This window comes from Argopecten irradians, chromosome 1 (assembly GCF_041381155.1).
Source record: "Argopecten irradians isolate NY chromosome 1, Ai_NY, whole genome shotgun sequence".
Lineage (NCBI taxonomy): Eukaryota > Metazoa > Mollusca > Bivalvia > Pectinida > Pectinidae > Argopecten > Argopecten irradians.
Genome location: NC_091134.1, coordinates 15,413,761 through 15,430,212, shown reverse-complemented (window position 1 = coordinate 15,430,212; position 16,452 = coordinate 15,413,761). Strand labels below are relative to the sequence as shown.

At 34.0% G+C, this 16,452-nt stretch overlaps 1 protein-coding gene across 1 annotated transcript in view; it reads right to left on the bottom strand.

The window, feature by feature from the left end:
- Window positions 1-16,452, bottom strand: part of LOC138318783 (allantoinase, mitochondrial-like) — a 74,479-nt gene that overhangs the window by 32,504 nt on the left and 25,523 nt on the right. The window contains exons 2-3 of the mRNA XM_069261478.1: window positions 7,529-7,592; window positions 5,594-5,766 (exon numbers count right to left, since the gene is read on the bottom strand). Coding sequence (XP_069117579.1) covers window positions 5,594-5,766; window positions 7,529-7,592 — 237 coding nt within the window. The remainder of the gene's footprint in view (window positions 1-5,593; window positions 5,767-7,528; window positions 7,593-16,452) is intronic.

Genomic DNA, 16,452 nt, shown 5'->3' with positions numbered 1-16,452 from the left:
TGTTTTAGGTCCTATATTATTTATCTTGTACATAAATGATATAGCCGATAATCTTCGAAGTCTCTCAAAATTATTTGCAGATGATACATCGTTGATATATTCTAATCCGTCCCCTTTAAATATCGAAACTTTAATTAATAATGATTTGGTACACATTCAACGATGGGCGCAAAAATGGTTAGTTAAATTCAATCCTTCAAAAACTGAGGCATAACTTATTTATAATTTTGAATTAGATTATGCTATAGATCTTAAATTTGATAACGTTAGTGTAAATTGTGTTGATAATCATAAATACCTGGGAGTCATATTAGACGGACAATGTAAATGGACAAGCCATATTGAAGATATTTGTAAAAAAGTTTCAAGGCAGATTAGTATTCTGCGAAAGCTAAAATTCATTTTAAATCGACAAACTTTATATCGAATGTATAACTCATATATCATTCCTCTACTTGAATATTGTTGTGAGGTTTGGGATGGGTGTACTCTCGGTGATGCAGACAGACTTGAAAAACTCCAACTAGAAGCTACTCGTGTAATTACTGGATTACCATTTTACACTAGCAGATAATCTCTATACTCTGAAACTGGACTTGAACCGCTCTCAAATAGAAGATCCAGAAGAAAATTACAATTACTTTACAAGATTAAAAATAACTTAACGCCTGATTACCTTACAGCTCTTCTTCCGCCTCTAGTCTCAGAAAATTCTCAATATAACCTTCGTAATGCTTATAATTACCAAACTATCGTCTACAGCTAACAAACTCCTCCTTTTTCCCTCCTACAATTCAACTATGGAATCAATTGGACCTTGAAATTAGACCAAGTGTATCATTTTTGGCTTTTCAAAATTCCTTTCTCAGTTTAAGAGATACACAAATACCCTCTTACTATCTTATAGGTGATAGAAAATATAATATATTGCATGCCAGAATAAGAAATAGATCCAGCACGCTAAATAACGATTTATATCATGCTATTTTGATAAATTATAAACATTGTCAGTGTGGTTATAGTATCGAGGATGCACATCTGCAGAACAACGTGTAAAATTATTTCGTGAGCTTAATAGCTGTATCCTGCTAGACCTAAATCTACTTCCATTTGGAAATTATTTGTTGTCAAATCAAGAAATCAAAACTATTTGCCAATCCACTCAGCAGTTTATTAAAGATTCAAATAGATTTAATTAGAATACTATATTACTATTTTTGCTTAAATATTTTAATCAGGTCCTTCCCGGCTCGGGTGACAAATGTATTGTGACAAGTTATTCAAGAAGGATCAGCAAGTGACAAGGAGAGAGACATCACCATGGACACGACATGTGATAGACATTAGATCAATTTGTTGGCATGACATGAGAATTAGTGTTACAGATGTGATTGTCACCTGAGCTGGAAAAGACCCATTACTCTAGTATTATAATCATTATCATATATCATATGTTTGTATATTTTATACCAAAATACTGATAATTTCTCTCCCCTTCTCTCTCTCGGCTCAATCTTCGTTACACACGGGCCGTTTCGGAGGTCTTTTTTTTCATTTGGCTGGTTATTACCTATACCCAACTTGAATACTTTAATTTCGAGATGTTTTAAGTTCTGCATGAACAATGTACACAATCGCCATGTTTGCGTTAATACACGTACATGTACATGTGTAGCTACACCGCGTGTATGGGAGACCGTCCTTACGTGAACCTAACTATTAATAGGATGTACATTTAATCAAAGAAAGATAATGCACAAACCCTATAACTGACAGTTTCAAAACCTTTTATGTGTGTGGCAGAGCTGTCACATGTGACACCGGCTGTTTAAGCAAAACCGGTGCTATGTTGGGGAAATACACGGCAGTTTTGCAACCACAGAACCAAACAAATTCACATCAAAACTCTTTACAAATTTTACATCTACATCTATTGCCCTACCCACACATTAACCATTAACTAATGTACCCTAAATATATCCAATCAGCAGGCTCCGATATATTCACCTCTCTATGAAATCTTGTGCCCAAAAGGGGATTCCCCTAAATCTGGTTTTCGGTTGGACCAGACTACTTTCGTAAGAAACGCTTTCTGATTAATATTGAGTGAGATTTTTCGTTCGTTCAAGCAATCGTCTGTTCGCTAACATTACTTATATCATTACATAGGTGGAAATCCCGTGTTTTGATCGCGATCAAATCTAGTTTTAATTTATTTTTATTAATTAACGGAGCTGGTATTTGTGCGAAATGTTTACATATGTAATTCGTATATGGTTATAAACAATTTATCTGTTGTCAGATTTAAATATCTGTTTCCACAGAATTCCTTCATCTAAGATTTCCAGAGTTGTTTGTTTGTCACTATATAGGTCAGAGTCATCTGAGAGTTTTTAATTTTTTCTTTTTTTCTTTCTCAGAAGCTGATTCATCTCATGTTGTTTAAGGTAACTTAATGCATGTGGTATTTTGTTTACGAAGATCTAGAAATATTTATCTGTAAGGCTTCTGGTTTTTCCTGGGTAGTGCATTGTTCTAGAACAGCTATTGCATCCTTGTAGGGCTGGTCAAAGTCACAAACCTATTTGTCCTTCTATGGCCTGTAAATGATGCTTGTGTGCGACAATATGAAAATAACGTACCCAATATGTGAAAAAATGTCCCTTTTTTACGTTTTTACTTATGGGGCTGATGCGAAATATCGCTGACATATCAACCCAATTTGTGAAATTTGAAAAAGATATAAAAATTATGGTAACTACCTTTTATTCTCTTGACATTTAATCGGTGGAATTAAAGTCAATGAAAATTCCTTTAATATTTAGTTGTTGTTACTTTTTACAAGTTTTTTCACATTGATGCGATTTGTCCCTATTACACCAACCATTCGTAAAAAGTCATATTCATGTAGTATAAAAAAATTATATTATTTTGTTAGAGTTTTTAATTTCAAGTTTTAATGAATTTGATGCTAGAATTTGTATGGTTTTATATCATATATATTTTTAATATTCTTGATATCTTTCTCTGCCTTTCTAATTTCAAACTTCCCATACTTACCGACTTTTGTAAAGTTCGTATTCACAAAGTTATTAAATAATTCAGTATACATATTATTTTTTCTCGTGTACACATTTACCATAGCTCGGAAGTCTCCGAACTGTTTCAATCTAATCCGATTTATACGGGTCGCCGATGTTAGTCACGTGATACGACTCGAGAGTTTCCGGCCTGTACAGATATCGCCGATGTTAGTCACGTGATACGACTCGAGAGTTTCCGGCCTGTACAGATATCGCCGATATTAACATTGTCTATGTGATGTTAATATGACGTAGATCTTTAGCCGCTTTTAATACGCATGATATTTCTTCCTTCTATCTCAATGATATATTGGTGCGTTTATGGATCCGAAGCATCATTCACACATTGTATGTTTTACAACTGTAACAATTTGTTAGAGTGAAAATTACATAAAATATAACCTTCAATCAGTTATGATTTATATTCACTTAAATAAAAACAATATTGAGCAGCTTTTTATCAACTTTTTTCACATTCTGGGTTGTTTCATATATTGGCACGCTACCATGCTTACTGTGCAGTACTTAAATCATCCTCGATACTTCAGGGGTTCCGTTCACTTACGATCTCTACACCCCTGGGCTATCTCATAGTTAAACTGAAGGCAGCTCAGACGAAAAAATATGAACCGATAACAGGCCAGCAAAAAATTCATTTGAAGACTACAGAGAGAGGAAGGCCCAACTTCAAAGCCACACAGTCAACTACAGTGTACCGTTATTCGTCTCTTTTGATGTGCATCAAATGACTAAATTACCTGTTCTGTTACCAGATTTTACTATGAGAAGATCGACTGGTGAAGTGATCGTAAGTGATCGGAACTCATGAAGTATCGAGGACTGTCACTGATCATGACGTATTGAGTTATTGTGATTGACAAAGTCCAGAAATAATTTGGTCTCATACCAACAGGTTTGTCTTAGGCAATATACTCATGTCGTCTGAAGCTACATTGCATGGTTACCAATGCAAAGCAGCCTCGTGACTTCACAGCGTCAACGGCATTGCTATTTTCTCAGTACAATTTTAAACAAACTAATCTTTTTTTTCGAATGTATTTAAAGATGACTGAATATCACGTCGAAATATAAAAAGAGAAAAATTCTCGGGATCACAAAATGTTGTAAAACCCTCGGCAAGCCTCTGGTTTAACGAAATGTTGTGACTTTCAGGTAGAAAATGCCTATTTCTTTCATATTCACATAAGAAAGAGTCTTATAATCAGTAAGGAATATGATGCTTTTGTCGGCATTAGGGTGCTCTAAATCAGTTGTTTTATCATTTTAGGATCCGTCAGAGATGTCAGGGTCACAATACGGCCAGTGATCAAACACTTAAAAGGTCAACATGATGACCTTAATAGCCAGAACGCTATCAGTTTAATACTTGACCCGAAATGTCACGCACCTCTTATCTTCATACTGGCCAAATAAACATATATATGCCGGCCTTGACATGCGGACATAACGTGACCTTGTTTAAATTCATACGCCATAGCGGGGCGAAATGTTTGACATGCTAGTTTTCCCTCCGTAATCTATTGAAGGTTTGATGAATTAAGCAGTAAACAAAATTCACAGACACGGACAACAATGAATCAATGATGTCTTATTAACATTGGTCTCAGCACAGAATTTTTAATTGTAAAAATTGTTTTGTGTTGTATGCCTGTTTAGATGTACAGTTACTAATAACACTGAAATGTGACGTGAAATTTTAGACCACAGCTTCGCTTCATACCGAAATATTACGTGAAATTTTAGACCACAGCTTCGCTTCATACCGAAATATGACGTGAAATTTTAGACCACAGCTTCGCTTCATGGTATGACCGTATGGACTCATTTCATTTGGCAGTTTCATTTAAAACTATTTTATTTGTCCATGTAAAATTAAAACCTTTGCATTTTAAGTATTATATTTCTTAAAATGTTGGTAACGTTCGGTGACGAATAACATATAACAAGATTTCAATACTTAGTATGAAAATTATGGCACATAAAACTTGATATTTATATATTTAAATTAAATTTTACTCACCTGTCTTATCTCTGTAGTAGAGATTTTTTATTTATTAAATAATGACATTAAATAATTATCCTGTTTATTGCACAATAATGAATTAATATATTAATTTGTTACATTTGCTCTTTTAAAACTCAATAATGTTAAAATTACTTCACAACCAAGTTGTCCTTTTACGACTCTTCAAAATGTTAGCCATACCCTGTTTTTTACAGCCTGTTTTTATACATTCAATGACCTTTAGATTCTCTCTGACTTTCAAGGACTCAAGGACGTGTCAGCTGCTATTGAAACAATTGGGAGGAAATACTAAAATACTGAAGGAAGAAAATCTACGATTCTTTTATATTTATTATTCAATAAATTTAAAGTAAGAAAATATACGCATACATTTGATGTACATAATTAATAATAAATATTCTATTTTATTTTTACAACACAGCAATGAGATGAATTTTAAATTTCAATTAAAACAAAAACTTACCTTGCAATAATCTTCAATGTTTATATCATCGACAGAATCGCCCGTCAGAATCTCTACTATCTTTCCATTTTCTACTACAATGCAAGCCTTTTCTACTGATCCTTCTAATACAACTCTGCTGCCCCGGAACGCCGTCTTAGTAGAAGCCATTGTCAACTTCTCACGTCCTTCTACTGCTAGATTAGAACAAATCTGGGTATTCAACTTAATTCTCTACTCAGTTGCGAGACTGAAAGTCCGACTGTGGTCGTCAATGTTTATCTCTGTCTAACTAAACAAACTTTGACTGGGATGGCCAATTTGAATATCTTTTAAGCTGGGCACTCTGACAAACCTTGACCGAAGCTGACTAAAACTTTCAAGATATCTTTAACGTATACGTCGCTCTTAAAGTTTAATGAACGGCTAAACCTAGTCAAAACAAAAAAACCTAAACAAATTAGTAAATGTCCACGTGTCAAAACGTGTAATATTTGACTACAGTTCAATTGGTGATAAGCGCATTGATTGTTCAATTTTGATCAAGTCTGAAGCTGCTGCTCACCAAAGTCACGACGTCTTCGCTCAGTATTGTCTTATGACTGTCAATTTCTTAATATCGCCTTTTTATAGTACTGATGGACTCAAAAAATGTGTCAGCACATGATCAGCTCACAATTGGACTATATTCAAATTCCTAGTCAACAGTTTCCACGCCCTAATGATGATGTATTGAACGTAACATGTTTCTAAACTGTCATTACTGGATTACGTATAGGCGTAAACTTTTCCATTATAATAATGCCTTGTTTACCTTATTCATATATATGTAGGTCAGTACTATGTCATGCGTTACCAGGTCAAATTGTCATTCCTTTGATAAAAACATGATATATTATATGCTTAAGTAGAGGTACAATATGTTAAAAAGTATGCTATATCATATGTTTTACTAGGAGTACAATTACTTCTTTGGGTAATTCTCTTGCGAACTTGACATTGAACTTTTTCTGCATCTGTTTTTGGTGGATGCTGTTGTTGTTCATGATTATTCTTTCCTATACATCGTAAGGGCATCTGGTTTTAATTAACAAATTCTGTTTTTATACTTTGCTACCTTTTGCAACAGCTTGCAATGTATATTGGCAATACTGTGTATGATAATTTCATTAAAATATCTAATTAAGTGGTCCATGGAAGGATCAAGAAATTCGGTATTCAACATGTTGTACAAAAAACATTTTAAAGCCCTTTGAAACGTATAGAAATTGTAAGCGATTTATTAATCCAACAAATTTTTCAAAAGATTGTAAATAGTTGTGAAATTTGGGATAATTGTTTTACTGAAAGACAAAGGTTTATAAAGGTACTGCCATTATCTGTACATGCTTTAGGTGACCTTATATATATATGTATGCTGTATTCAAAAATATCCTATATGGAGAATTAATGTTTGTGTATAATATTGATATCTTGTGTTGCCATATTTATGTATTTAAATAAATGCCAGCTACGGAAGAATCGAGAAAAAAAACCTGCACAAACACAAAAACATCGAATTCAGTATACACATACTTTAGACTATTAACACCTGCTTTTAGCTTTGGTTCAAAGTTCATTGGTTTCTGCTTTCAATTCTTTTTAAATCAATATATTTCCCTACACAAACAAGGGGAAGGTAGCTATTTATCCTACATCCTGTTCTAAACAATTTTTTCTTTTCTTGAACTATCTGTACTAGCTCGGGTTTTCGCGTCATCTCATATTTGTTTTCCACAGTGGTATGAGGGAAAAAATCGGCCAAGCAGAGTGCCAGATTTAGTATTAAAAAAGAAAATAGATATATATATATGTATGAACTGTCCTGCTGAAAGTCTGAAGATGTATCTATCCCGAAAAAAAACCCACACAATCCCGCAAGTTTTATGAAAGCAAATTGCGAAACAAAGTACTCACGGAAATATCCGCAATAGTTTCCCATAGCAATCTGTATGTACACAGCTTTCCATTTTCTCTTCACCTGAAAGACATATCAGTTTCTCTTCTGATTGTTTTATTAAGTGTTAAAGGAATCGTAGTGATTATAGGTGACATTAACGTCGATATCCTAACTGTTGGTAGACACCATGCGCTCATTGACATCCTTGACTCCTTCCACTTATCGAATATCATAAATAGATCGACACGTGTACCACGACACAGCTCGACCTTACTTGACCTGGTCATTCTTTCGGACGGGTGCACTTTTAGTTTCGCTTACGTAGTTGACATAGACAGTGATATTTCTAATCATAAATTTACTATTAGAACAATTTTTAGAACTTCCTATGAAGGAAAAGTGAGATGTTATAACGAGGCAAATTATGACTTATTCAACACTAAATTAGACGATACGGACTGGGTAGACTTATTTTTGACTGTAAATGATCCAAATGACATGTGTGAATTTTTTACATCACGATATTTAGAGATCGCTGAGGAATGTATACCGACTCGGACAGTAACAATTAAACCTAATGACAAACCATGGTTTGACTCAAATTTAAGACGAGAAATTCGGAAAAGAAATAGACTTTTGAAATTACACAAAACAAACAGAACCGACAGAAATTTATTGAAGGGACAATTCAGTCTAAGAGACCATTAAAATTTGTACATATATATCGGACAAACCTGTTTTTAAGGGAAATTAGATCAGTCGGTTTTACTGCGATATGCCAGAAAAGCCTATTGTGGTGAAATGCGTGTGAAATGTTCAAACTCGCTCGCTGTCCGCCATTACACATTGTGGTCGAACACTTGTATGCCGAACCCTGTCCCTTGCTCGTAGATTAAAGCAACTTATGTCTAGAACTGCTCAAATCGCTCTGACAGTAGTGTGTTTGCCTTTTTAGGTGAATTGTCTTGCCTAAAAATCATTTTTTTCACCTCCTCGGTATTTATATAGCACATTTGTTTAAGTTGCGTGACTTTGGCTCGGATATGGGTACAGTGTATATATTGTACCTGTTGAATCGTATTGATCAACGATTTGTTATTACAACGGTATCAATTAAAATACTAAACAGTGACGTGGAATTTGTCAATATTTTGTGTTATATGTTTCATAAGAAATATAGAACAATACATTTATGCCAAATTTTGCTTCTTGGTTATGGAAAAGAATTAGTCTGAGTGAATTGTCCCTTTAAACTTCCGTAAAAAACGTAATCGTGTGAACAATGTAAAGAAAAGAACTAAAGAAATATTATATGCTGGAATTTTAGACCGATATTCAAATTCTAGTCCCCGTAATTTCTGGAAAATAGTTCGTAAATTAATTAAAACATCAGATGGTTCTAACATTATACCTCCTATTAGAAATATACATGGCAATATTGAAATGACTTATAATGGTAAAGCTAATGTTCTCAATGATTACTTTGTTTCCATTTCTACGATTGACGACAACAATACTGAGTCACCGAGGATAGAGCTGCGAACATTTTAAAATCATTGAATATAAATAAAGCTGTAGGCAAAGATACTATTAGTCATAACATGTTAAAAAATACAGCATTATCTGTAGCTTTCCCTTTGACTCTCATATTTAGGTCTTCACTGGAAACTGGAGTTTTTCCAAAACTATGGAAATATGCTCTGTTATAACCATTATTCAAAAAAAGGAGATAAACATGACTTAACTAACTATAGACCAATTTCATTACTTAGTACAGTCGGGAAAGTTTTTGAAAGATTAGTTGTAAAATATCTGAATAAATATTTAATTGAAAATTCATTAATAGACAAGTTTCAGTCTGGTTTTCAGTCTGGTCACTCTATAGTTCATCAACTCATAGAAATTTATCACACTCTATGTGAAAACCTTGAAAATACGCATCCTACATGTTTAGTTTTTTGTGATATATCGAAAGCGTTTGATCGTGTGTGGCACAGGTGACTGGAAGTGAAATTAGCAAACTATGGTATATGTGGAAATCTATTGAATTGGTAAGCTAATTACATAAGTGATAAAAAACAACAGGTTTGTGTTGGAAATTCTAAATCGTCTGTTAAAAGTATAAGTGCCGGTGTTCCACAAGGCTCTGTTTTAGGTCCTATATTATTTATCTTGTACATAAATGATATAGCCGATAATCTTCGAAGTCTCTCAAAATTATTTGCAGATGATACATCGTTGATATATTCTAATCCGTCCCCTTTAAATATCGAAACTTTAATTAATAATGATTTGGTACACATTCAACGATGGGCGCAAAAATGGTTAGTTAAATTCAATCCTTCAAAAACTGAGGCATAACTTATTTATAATTTTGAATTAGATTATGCTATAGATCTTAAATTTGATAACGTTAGTGTAAATTGTGTTGATAATCATAAATACCTGGGAGTCATATTAGACGGACAATGTAAATGGACAAGCCATATTGAAGATATTTGTAAAAAAGTTTCAAGGCAGATTAGTATTCTGCGAAAGCTAAAATTCATTTTAAATCGACAAACTTTATATCGAATGTATAACTCATATATCATTCCTCTACTTGAATATTGTTGTGAGGTTTGGGATGGGTGTACTCTCGGTGATGCAGACAGACTTGAAAAACTCCAACTAGAAGCTACTCGTGTAATTACTGGATTACCATTTTACACTAGCAGATAATCTCTATACTCTGAAACTGGACTTGAACCGCTCTCAAATAGAAGATCCAGAAGAAAATTACAATTACTTTACAAGATTAAAAATAACTTAACGCCTGATTACCTTACAGCTCTTCTTCCGCCTCTAGTCTCAGAAAATTCTCAATATAACCTTCGTAATGCTTATAATTACCAAACTATCGTCTACAGCTAACAAACTCCTCCTTTTTCCCTCCTACAATTCAACTATGGAATCAATTGGACCTTGAAATTAGACCAAGTGTATCATTTTTGGCTTTTCAAAATTCCTTTCTCAGTTTAAGAGATACACAAATACCCTCTTACTATCTTATAGGTGATAGAAAATATAATATATTGCATGCCAGAATAAGAAATAGATCCAGCACGCTAAATAACGATTTATATCATGCTATTTTGATAAATTATAAACATTGTCAGTGTGGTTATAGTATCGAGGATGCACATCTGCAGAACAACGTGTAAAATTATTTCGTGAGCTTAATAGCTGTATCCTGCTAGACCTAAATCTACTTCCATTTGGAAATTATTTGTTGTCAAATCAAGAAATCAAAACTATTTGCCAATCCACTCAGCAGTTTATTAAAGATTCAAATAGATTTAATTAGAATACTATATTACTATTTTTGCTTAAATATTTTAATCAGGTCCTTCCCGGCTCGGGTGACAAATGTATTGTGACAAGTTATTCAAGAAGGATCAGCAAGTGACAAGGAGAGAGACATCACCATGGACACGACATGTGATAGACATTAGATCAATTTGTTGGCATGACATGAGAATTAGTGTTACAGATGTGATTGTCACCTGAGCTGGAAAAGACCCATTACTCTAGTATTATAATCATTATCATATATCATATGTTTGTATATTTTATACCAAAATACTGATAATTTCTCTCCCCTTCTCTCTCTCTCTCTCTCTCTCTCTCTCTCTCTCTCTCTCTCTCTTTCTCTCTAATAAAGTTTATCTGCATATAACTTAGGTCATCCATTTGCGTGTATACGTTAAAAAATAGCTGGAACGGGCTTAATATGAGTTTTTTTTAACTTGTGCCCAATCCTTTTTGTATTGTAATCAAAAATTATAGGAATCGTCTGTTTAACAGAGATTCGAGTCTCGAATGCTTCAGCTTGGTTAAGAGGAAGTACAATATACTAGAAGTAATTTGCCCAATTTCAAGCATTATTTTAATACACTATATTTATTCAATTTCAGAATTGTTGAAGGATTGAGTAAGTCTGCTTATACAGTTGACCGAAAAGGGAGATCCTTCAATTCATTTTTCCCCAAAACATTTTCTTTGGCCATTTTCTTGTTTTTAAGGCACCGACTTCTTCATTTAAAAGAATTTTAATCGTTTTTGTTTTCGCTACACTTAATTAATAACTTACATTTATATAGGATTGTTGAATATGGTTTAATTTCAACAAGGTAAGGAACACTGAAAAAAATTTTAATGCGAAAATTATGAAATGTTACAATATAAACATAAATCACCATTGGTCAATAAAATTATAAATCATAAAGTCACCATCGGTCTATATAATTATGTATTATACCTTAAATGAGCACAAATAAGGGTGTTCTCAGATCAGCGTTATTTAAACATTCCCTATGTTAGTTACATCGACAATTTTGTCTTTATTTTCTCTTAGACCGCAATATCCAAAGGATAGTGTTGATAGTTTTTGTACATTGATTCCTCTGATCTAATTCTATATAAAATTTCAAACCTTTTGGTCCTGACGGCATAAGTCATAAAATGTTAAAAATGTTATCCAATGAATTATCTGCACCTCTAACACTCCTATTTAATGAATCCCTAAACACCTCTGTATTTCCTAACTTATGGAAACTCGCCCACGTGACACCTATTTCAAAAAAGGGGAACCTGAATTGTCAAATAACTACAGACCCATATCCCTACTTAGCTGCATAGGCAAACTTTTCGAACGAATAATCCACAAGCACATTTACAATTTTTTCTTCCAAAACAAACTTCTATATAATTTGCAGTCTGGCTTCCTACCTAATCATTTTACAACTCACCAACTTATAGAAGTCTATCACACCATACTTACTACAATGGAGAATCATGAATATACTGCTCTTGTTTTCTGTGACTTCTCCAAAGCTTTCGACCGTGTCTGGCACAAAGGGTTATTGATTAAATTAGAAAACTACGGGATAAAGGGTAAACTACTAGATTGGATAAAAAATTACTTAAGCAATAGACGCCAGTCAGTCGTACTAAAAAATGCTATATCCTCTGAAGTACCTATCAAAGCCGGAGTCTCCCAGGGCTCAGTTTTAGGACCACTTCTTTTTCTTGTTTACATTAACGATATTTCAAATACATTATTATCAATTACTAGACTTTTTGCAGACGACACAACATTAGCATACTCCTCTAAAAACGTACATGATATAACACAAGTAATTAACTACGACATGGAACAACTACACCTCTGGTCATAGAAATAGCTAATGAACTTTAATAATAACAAAACAGAAATACTATAGTCTCTAACATGCATATTTCTGCAAACCCCCAATTTATTTTCAATAACACAGCTATACCTATTGTTAGAAATCACAAACACCTAGAAGTAATTATGAATGACAACGGTACATGGAACACTCATATTGAACACGTACTAACAAATTCTACCAAGTATATTGAAACTCTAAGGAAACTAATAAAATACATCCTAAATAGAAAAAACATAGAAAAATTTTTCCTTGTTTTTATTAGACCACTTTTTTAATATGACTGCGAAGTATGGATAATTGTAATATAACACTCTCGAATAAATTAGAAAACATGCAGTACGAAGCTGGCCGAATCATAACCGGTTTACCAATATTCTCGAAGAAAAGAATTTATTTACAGAGAGCTTGGATGGAAAACATTAGCAGATAGGCGTAAGGACAGAAAATTACTAATGTTTTTCAATATTATCATAAGAACGCTCCTTCATATCTTAAATCTCTTCTCCCACCACTTGTGTCAAACTTCTCCAACTATGATCTTAGAAACAATAATAACTTCCAAAACCCACACTACAGATTGCAAATCACAAAATCATCTTTCATACCAAACACTTCAAACTCCTGGAACAACCTACCAACAGAAACAAAGTCATCTGACTCTATCGAACAATTCAAAACTCTTCTTTTACATTGTCAACTACGAAATCGCTGCAGCCCTCTACATTACGACCTCTATAAAGCTCATCTTCGAGACGACTCCTATTGCGACTGCGGACATCACCCAGAAGATGCTTCCCACTTCTTACTATACTGTAAAAATCACGATCAGTCCCGCATCTTAATGCTCCTGTCTCTTAGCTGGTACATGGAAATCACTGTGGAACACCTTCTTTTTGGAGAAACAAATCTAAACGATAATCTAAATATTCAAATATGTAGATCTGTCCAACTTTTTATTTCTAACTCTAAACGGTTTAACATGTAACTCCCACCAGCCATACCGGACGGCCAGGATACTCTCAGCTTTATCTGTCCAAATCTAGGCCCTACTCTCCCTCCCCTCTCCTCTTTAGCACCAACGTCTCTCACTTTTACTTCAAGCTCGTAGATTACTTATTAAATGTACATTGTATATATAACAAATTTATTTATTTTCATAAATTTATCCAACAATAAACAGCGTGTGCCTGGTTGATCTTATCTAGTCGGCTAAGTACGAAAGACAGGAATTCGTAAGGACCCGGAGTATCAAGGTGAAAGGCAAACGCGGCACGGGATGTGACTGAACATTAGAAAAGCAGAAGGCTATGTGTGTGTAGACAAGGATTATACTTACGCCGACTAGTTAGAATAACCACTCACACGTTCTAAGCAAAACCCTCTATAACAAACAAAAATATGCGTTTTGTTACAATAAAATTGATTTAAACTAATCACAGTATTTTTAATAAGTTATGTGTAATGTTGCCGACACGTAGTCCCTTTTGCAGGACAAGGATGTGGCACAAACCACAGGTAAGTGACAAGTCAATACAGGTGTCATATAGGTTCTAAATTGGGGTTGGTTGTTGTTTTCACTGTTTGAGGTTAATATACATGTACACAGATAAAAGTGTCACGCATGTAAATCATGCGTTACAATTTTCGTGTTATTTTCACGTGAATATCTCGTTTTATTCACTCATTCTTACTGTTCGAGTCGAGCGACATAGCGGTACCAAAATCCGAAGAAGAATAAAATATGTCATGTCCCTGTGTGACGTGTGTCCTCATCCCATGAAATCGACCAAAGCAAGATTCTTGCAGTACAGAGATAAATTTTAGGTTCTACACTTTTACGAAGATGAGAACATTGTAACAAGAAAAGCATACTAACAACATAATGATGCATCAAAGAAAACTGGTTGAAAATATTTCAACAATATGAAATTGAAATTTTGATAAAATAGTTTTGAGTTGGGTGTTTGCAAGTAGGTCAGTCGGGTTTATCCAAACAAACAATATTTTATTTTAAGCCTGACTGATATATGTGGAATAACAATGGCGGACTTAATTGTAGTAGAGCTTGAGACTGATATCTGGATCAGTGATTGATCACGATCAGGGCCCTTCCTGACTTGCCAGTATTCTAATTCCACATGTACTTTATTAATGCCTTTGTGTTCATTATTATTCATCTTAATTTTTCACAAATTATTGTAGAATACCATTATAAAATATCCTCGTTTTGGTTTTTAAAAGTGAAAGGAAACTTGAATAAAGGCAAGCAACTGGGGGAGCTGAAAAACTGCAAAATTGTGAAGCTGTTTTATGTAAATTACAGTATTTAGTGATGAAAAAGAGGTAGACTGCGAAAGCTTCAGACGCCATCGATGGATCAGATATACCTAGATCAGCATCCAACAATTAATTGGACTTGTGTGCCTATGGAAAAAACAGCTAGGCTATTCTATATGAGATTCTTTTAAATATTGACCACAGTATGATTATGGGAACTGGTATTGACAACTTCAATTCAAAATGAGACTAACTTTTAAAGATGACAAGCCTAGTTGGAAAAAATGTTTTTATTCCATAACAAAAAGCTGAACTTTATTATCAACTAAAAGACAGGAGTTTTTGTCTGTTCATCAATTAAATATAATATCAGATTAAATATTTGATATAGAATTGTATTCACCACTTCTACTGTTGTGTATTATTGTATTATAATAGAATGTGAGGTTTGACATAGAAAGTATTGCGTACTAGTTATATATTCCATTTCTAGCCAAGTTCTAGAACAATTCGAGTTTTTTTATGGTGACAAAATGTATAGACATGGGATATAAGATTTACAAATTTATTAAATGTGCTTTTTTCCGCACGTACATGTAATTTAATAATATGTGTAAAATGCATGAAAATATATTTACATATGACAATTTACATGCGTGATAGGCATGATTCACATATGTGGCTACATATGACTTATACATGTGGAAATTACGTGTAATTATCACTTATTTTTGGCAGACATTTTCAGCGAACTTGAGTCGGAGCATTCCCTAAACATCAGGTTACGACTGAATGCCCTGCCAAAATGTTCTACGTGAGGAACGATATGGCCCGAGTCGGAGCATTCTCCAAACTTCGGGTTACATCTCGTCCTGCGTAGAGCTGGTTCTGTTGTATCTTCTTTTACGGTAGTTTGGTCACCCCGGTCTTGTAATGCTTTTTTATCCTTTCTTTCCCTTCTTTGTTCTTGTGTTAAGTCACGAGTTAAGATTTCACGGATCAGATTTTCTGGTACAGAGTCTTTTATTTGGGGTGCCTTCTCAAGCAGTGATTATCTCTGTTTTTTGTGTTCTAGGACAGCAACAAGTGGTCTGTTTTGTCCCTGTTTTCTTTTTCCCATCCGAAACTGGGCAACAATAGCGAGGTCGTCTATTCCTAGTGATGAGGCAATGGTCTGTATGTTTTTTTCATCTTTCCGTTTGGTGTCAAGTGGGTCTTGACTGGTTTGCTCTGGAACGTTAGATAGGATGATGTTGTTACTTTTGTTTTTCCTGTCCTCAAGTTCCTTTTGCCTGGCATCTACCAAAGAAGTTACATTTGTTGCTAGGGTTGTCTGGATGTCGTGCTTGGCCTTGGTGATCAGATATCAAAGTCAGGCCTAAATAACCCAGCAACAAAATTCCTAGAAGCAGCACGTGACAATTTTCTGA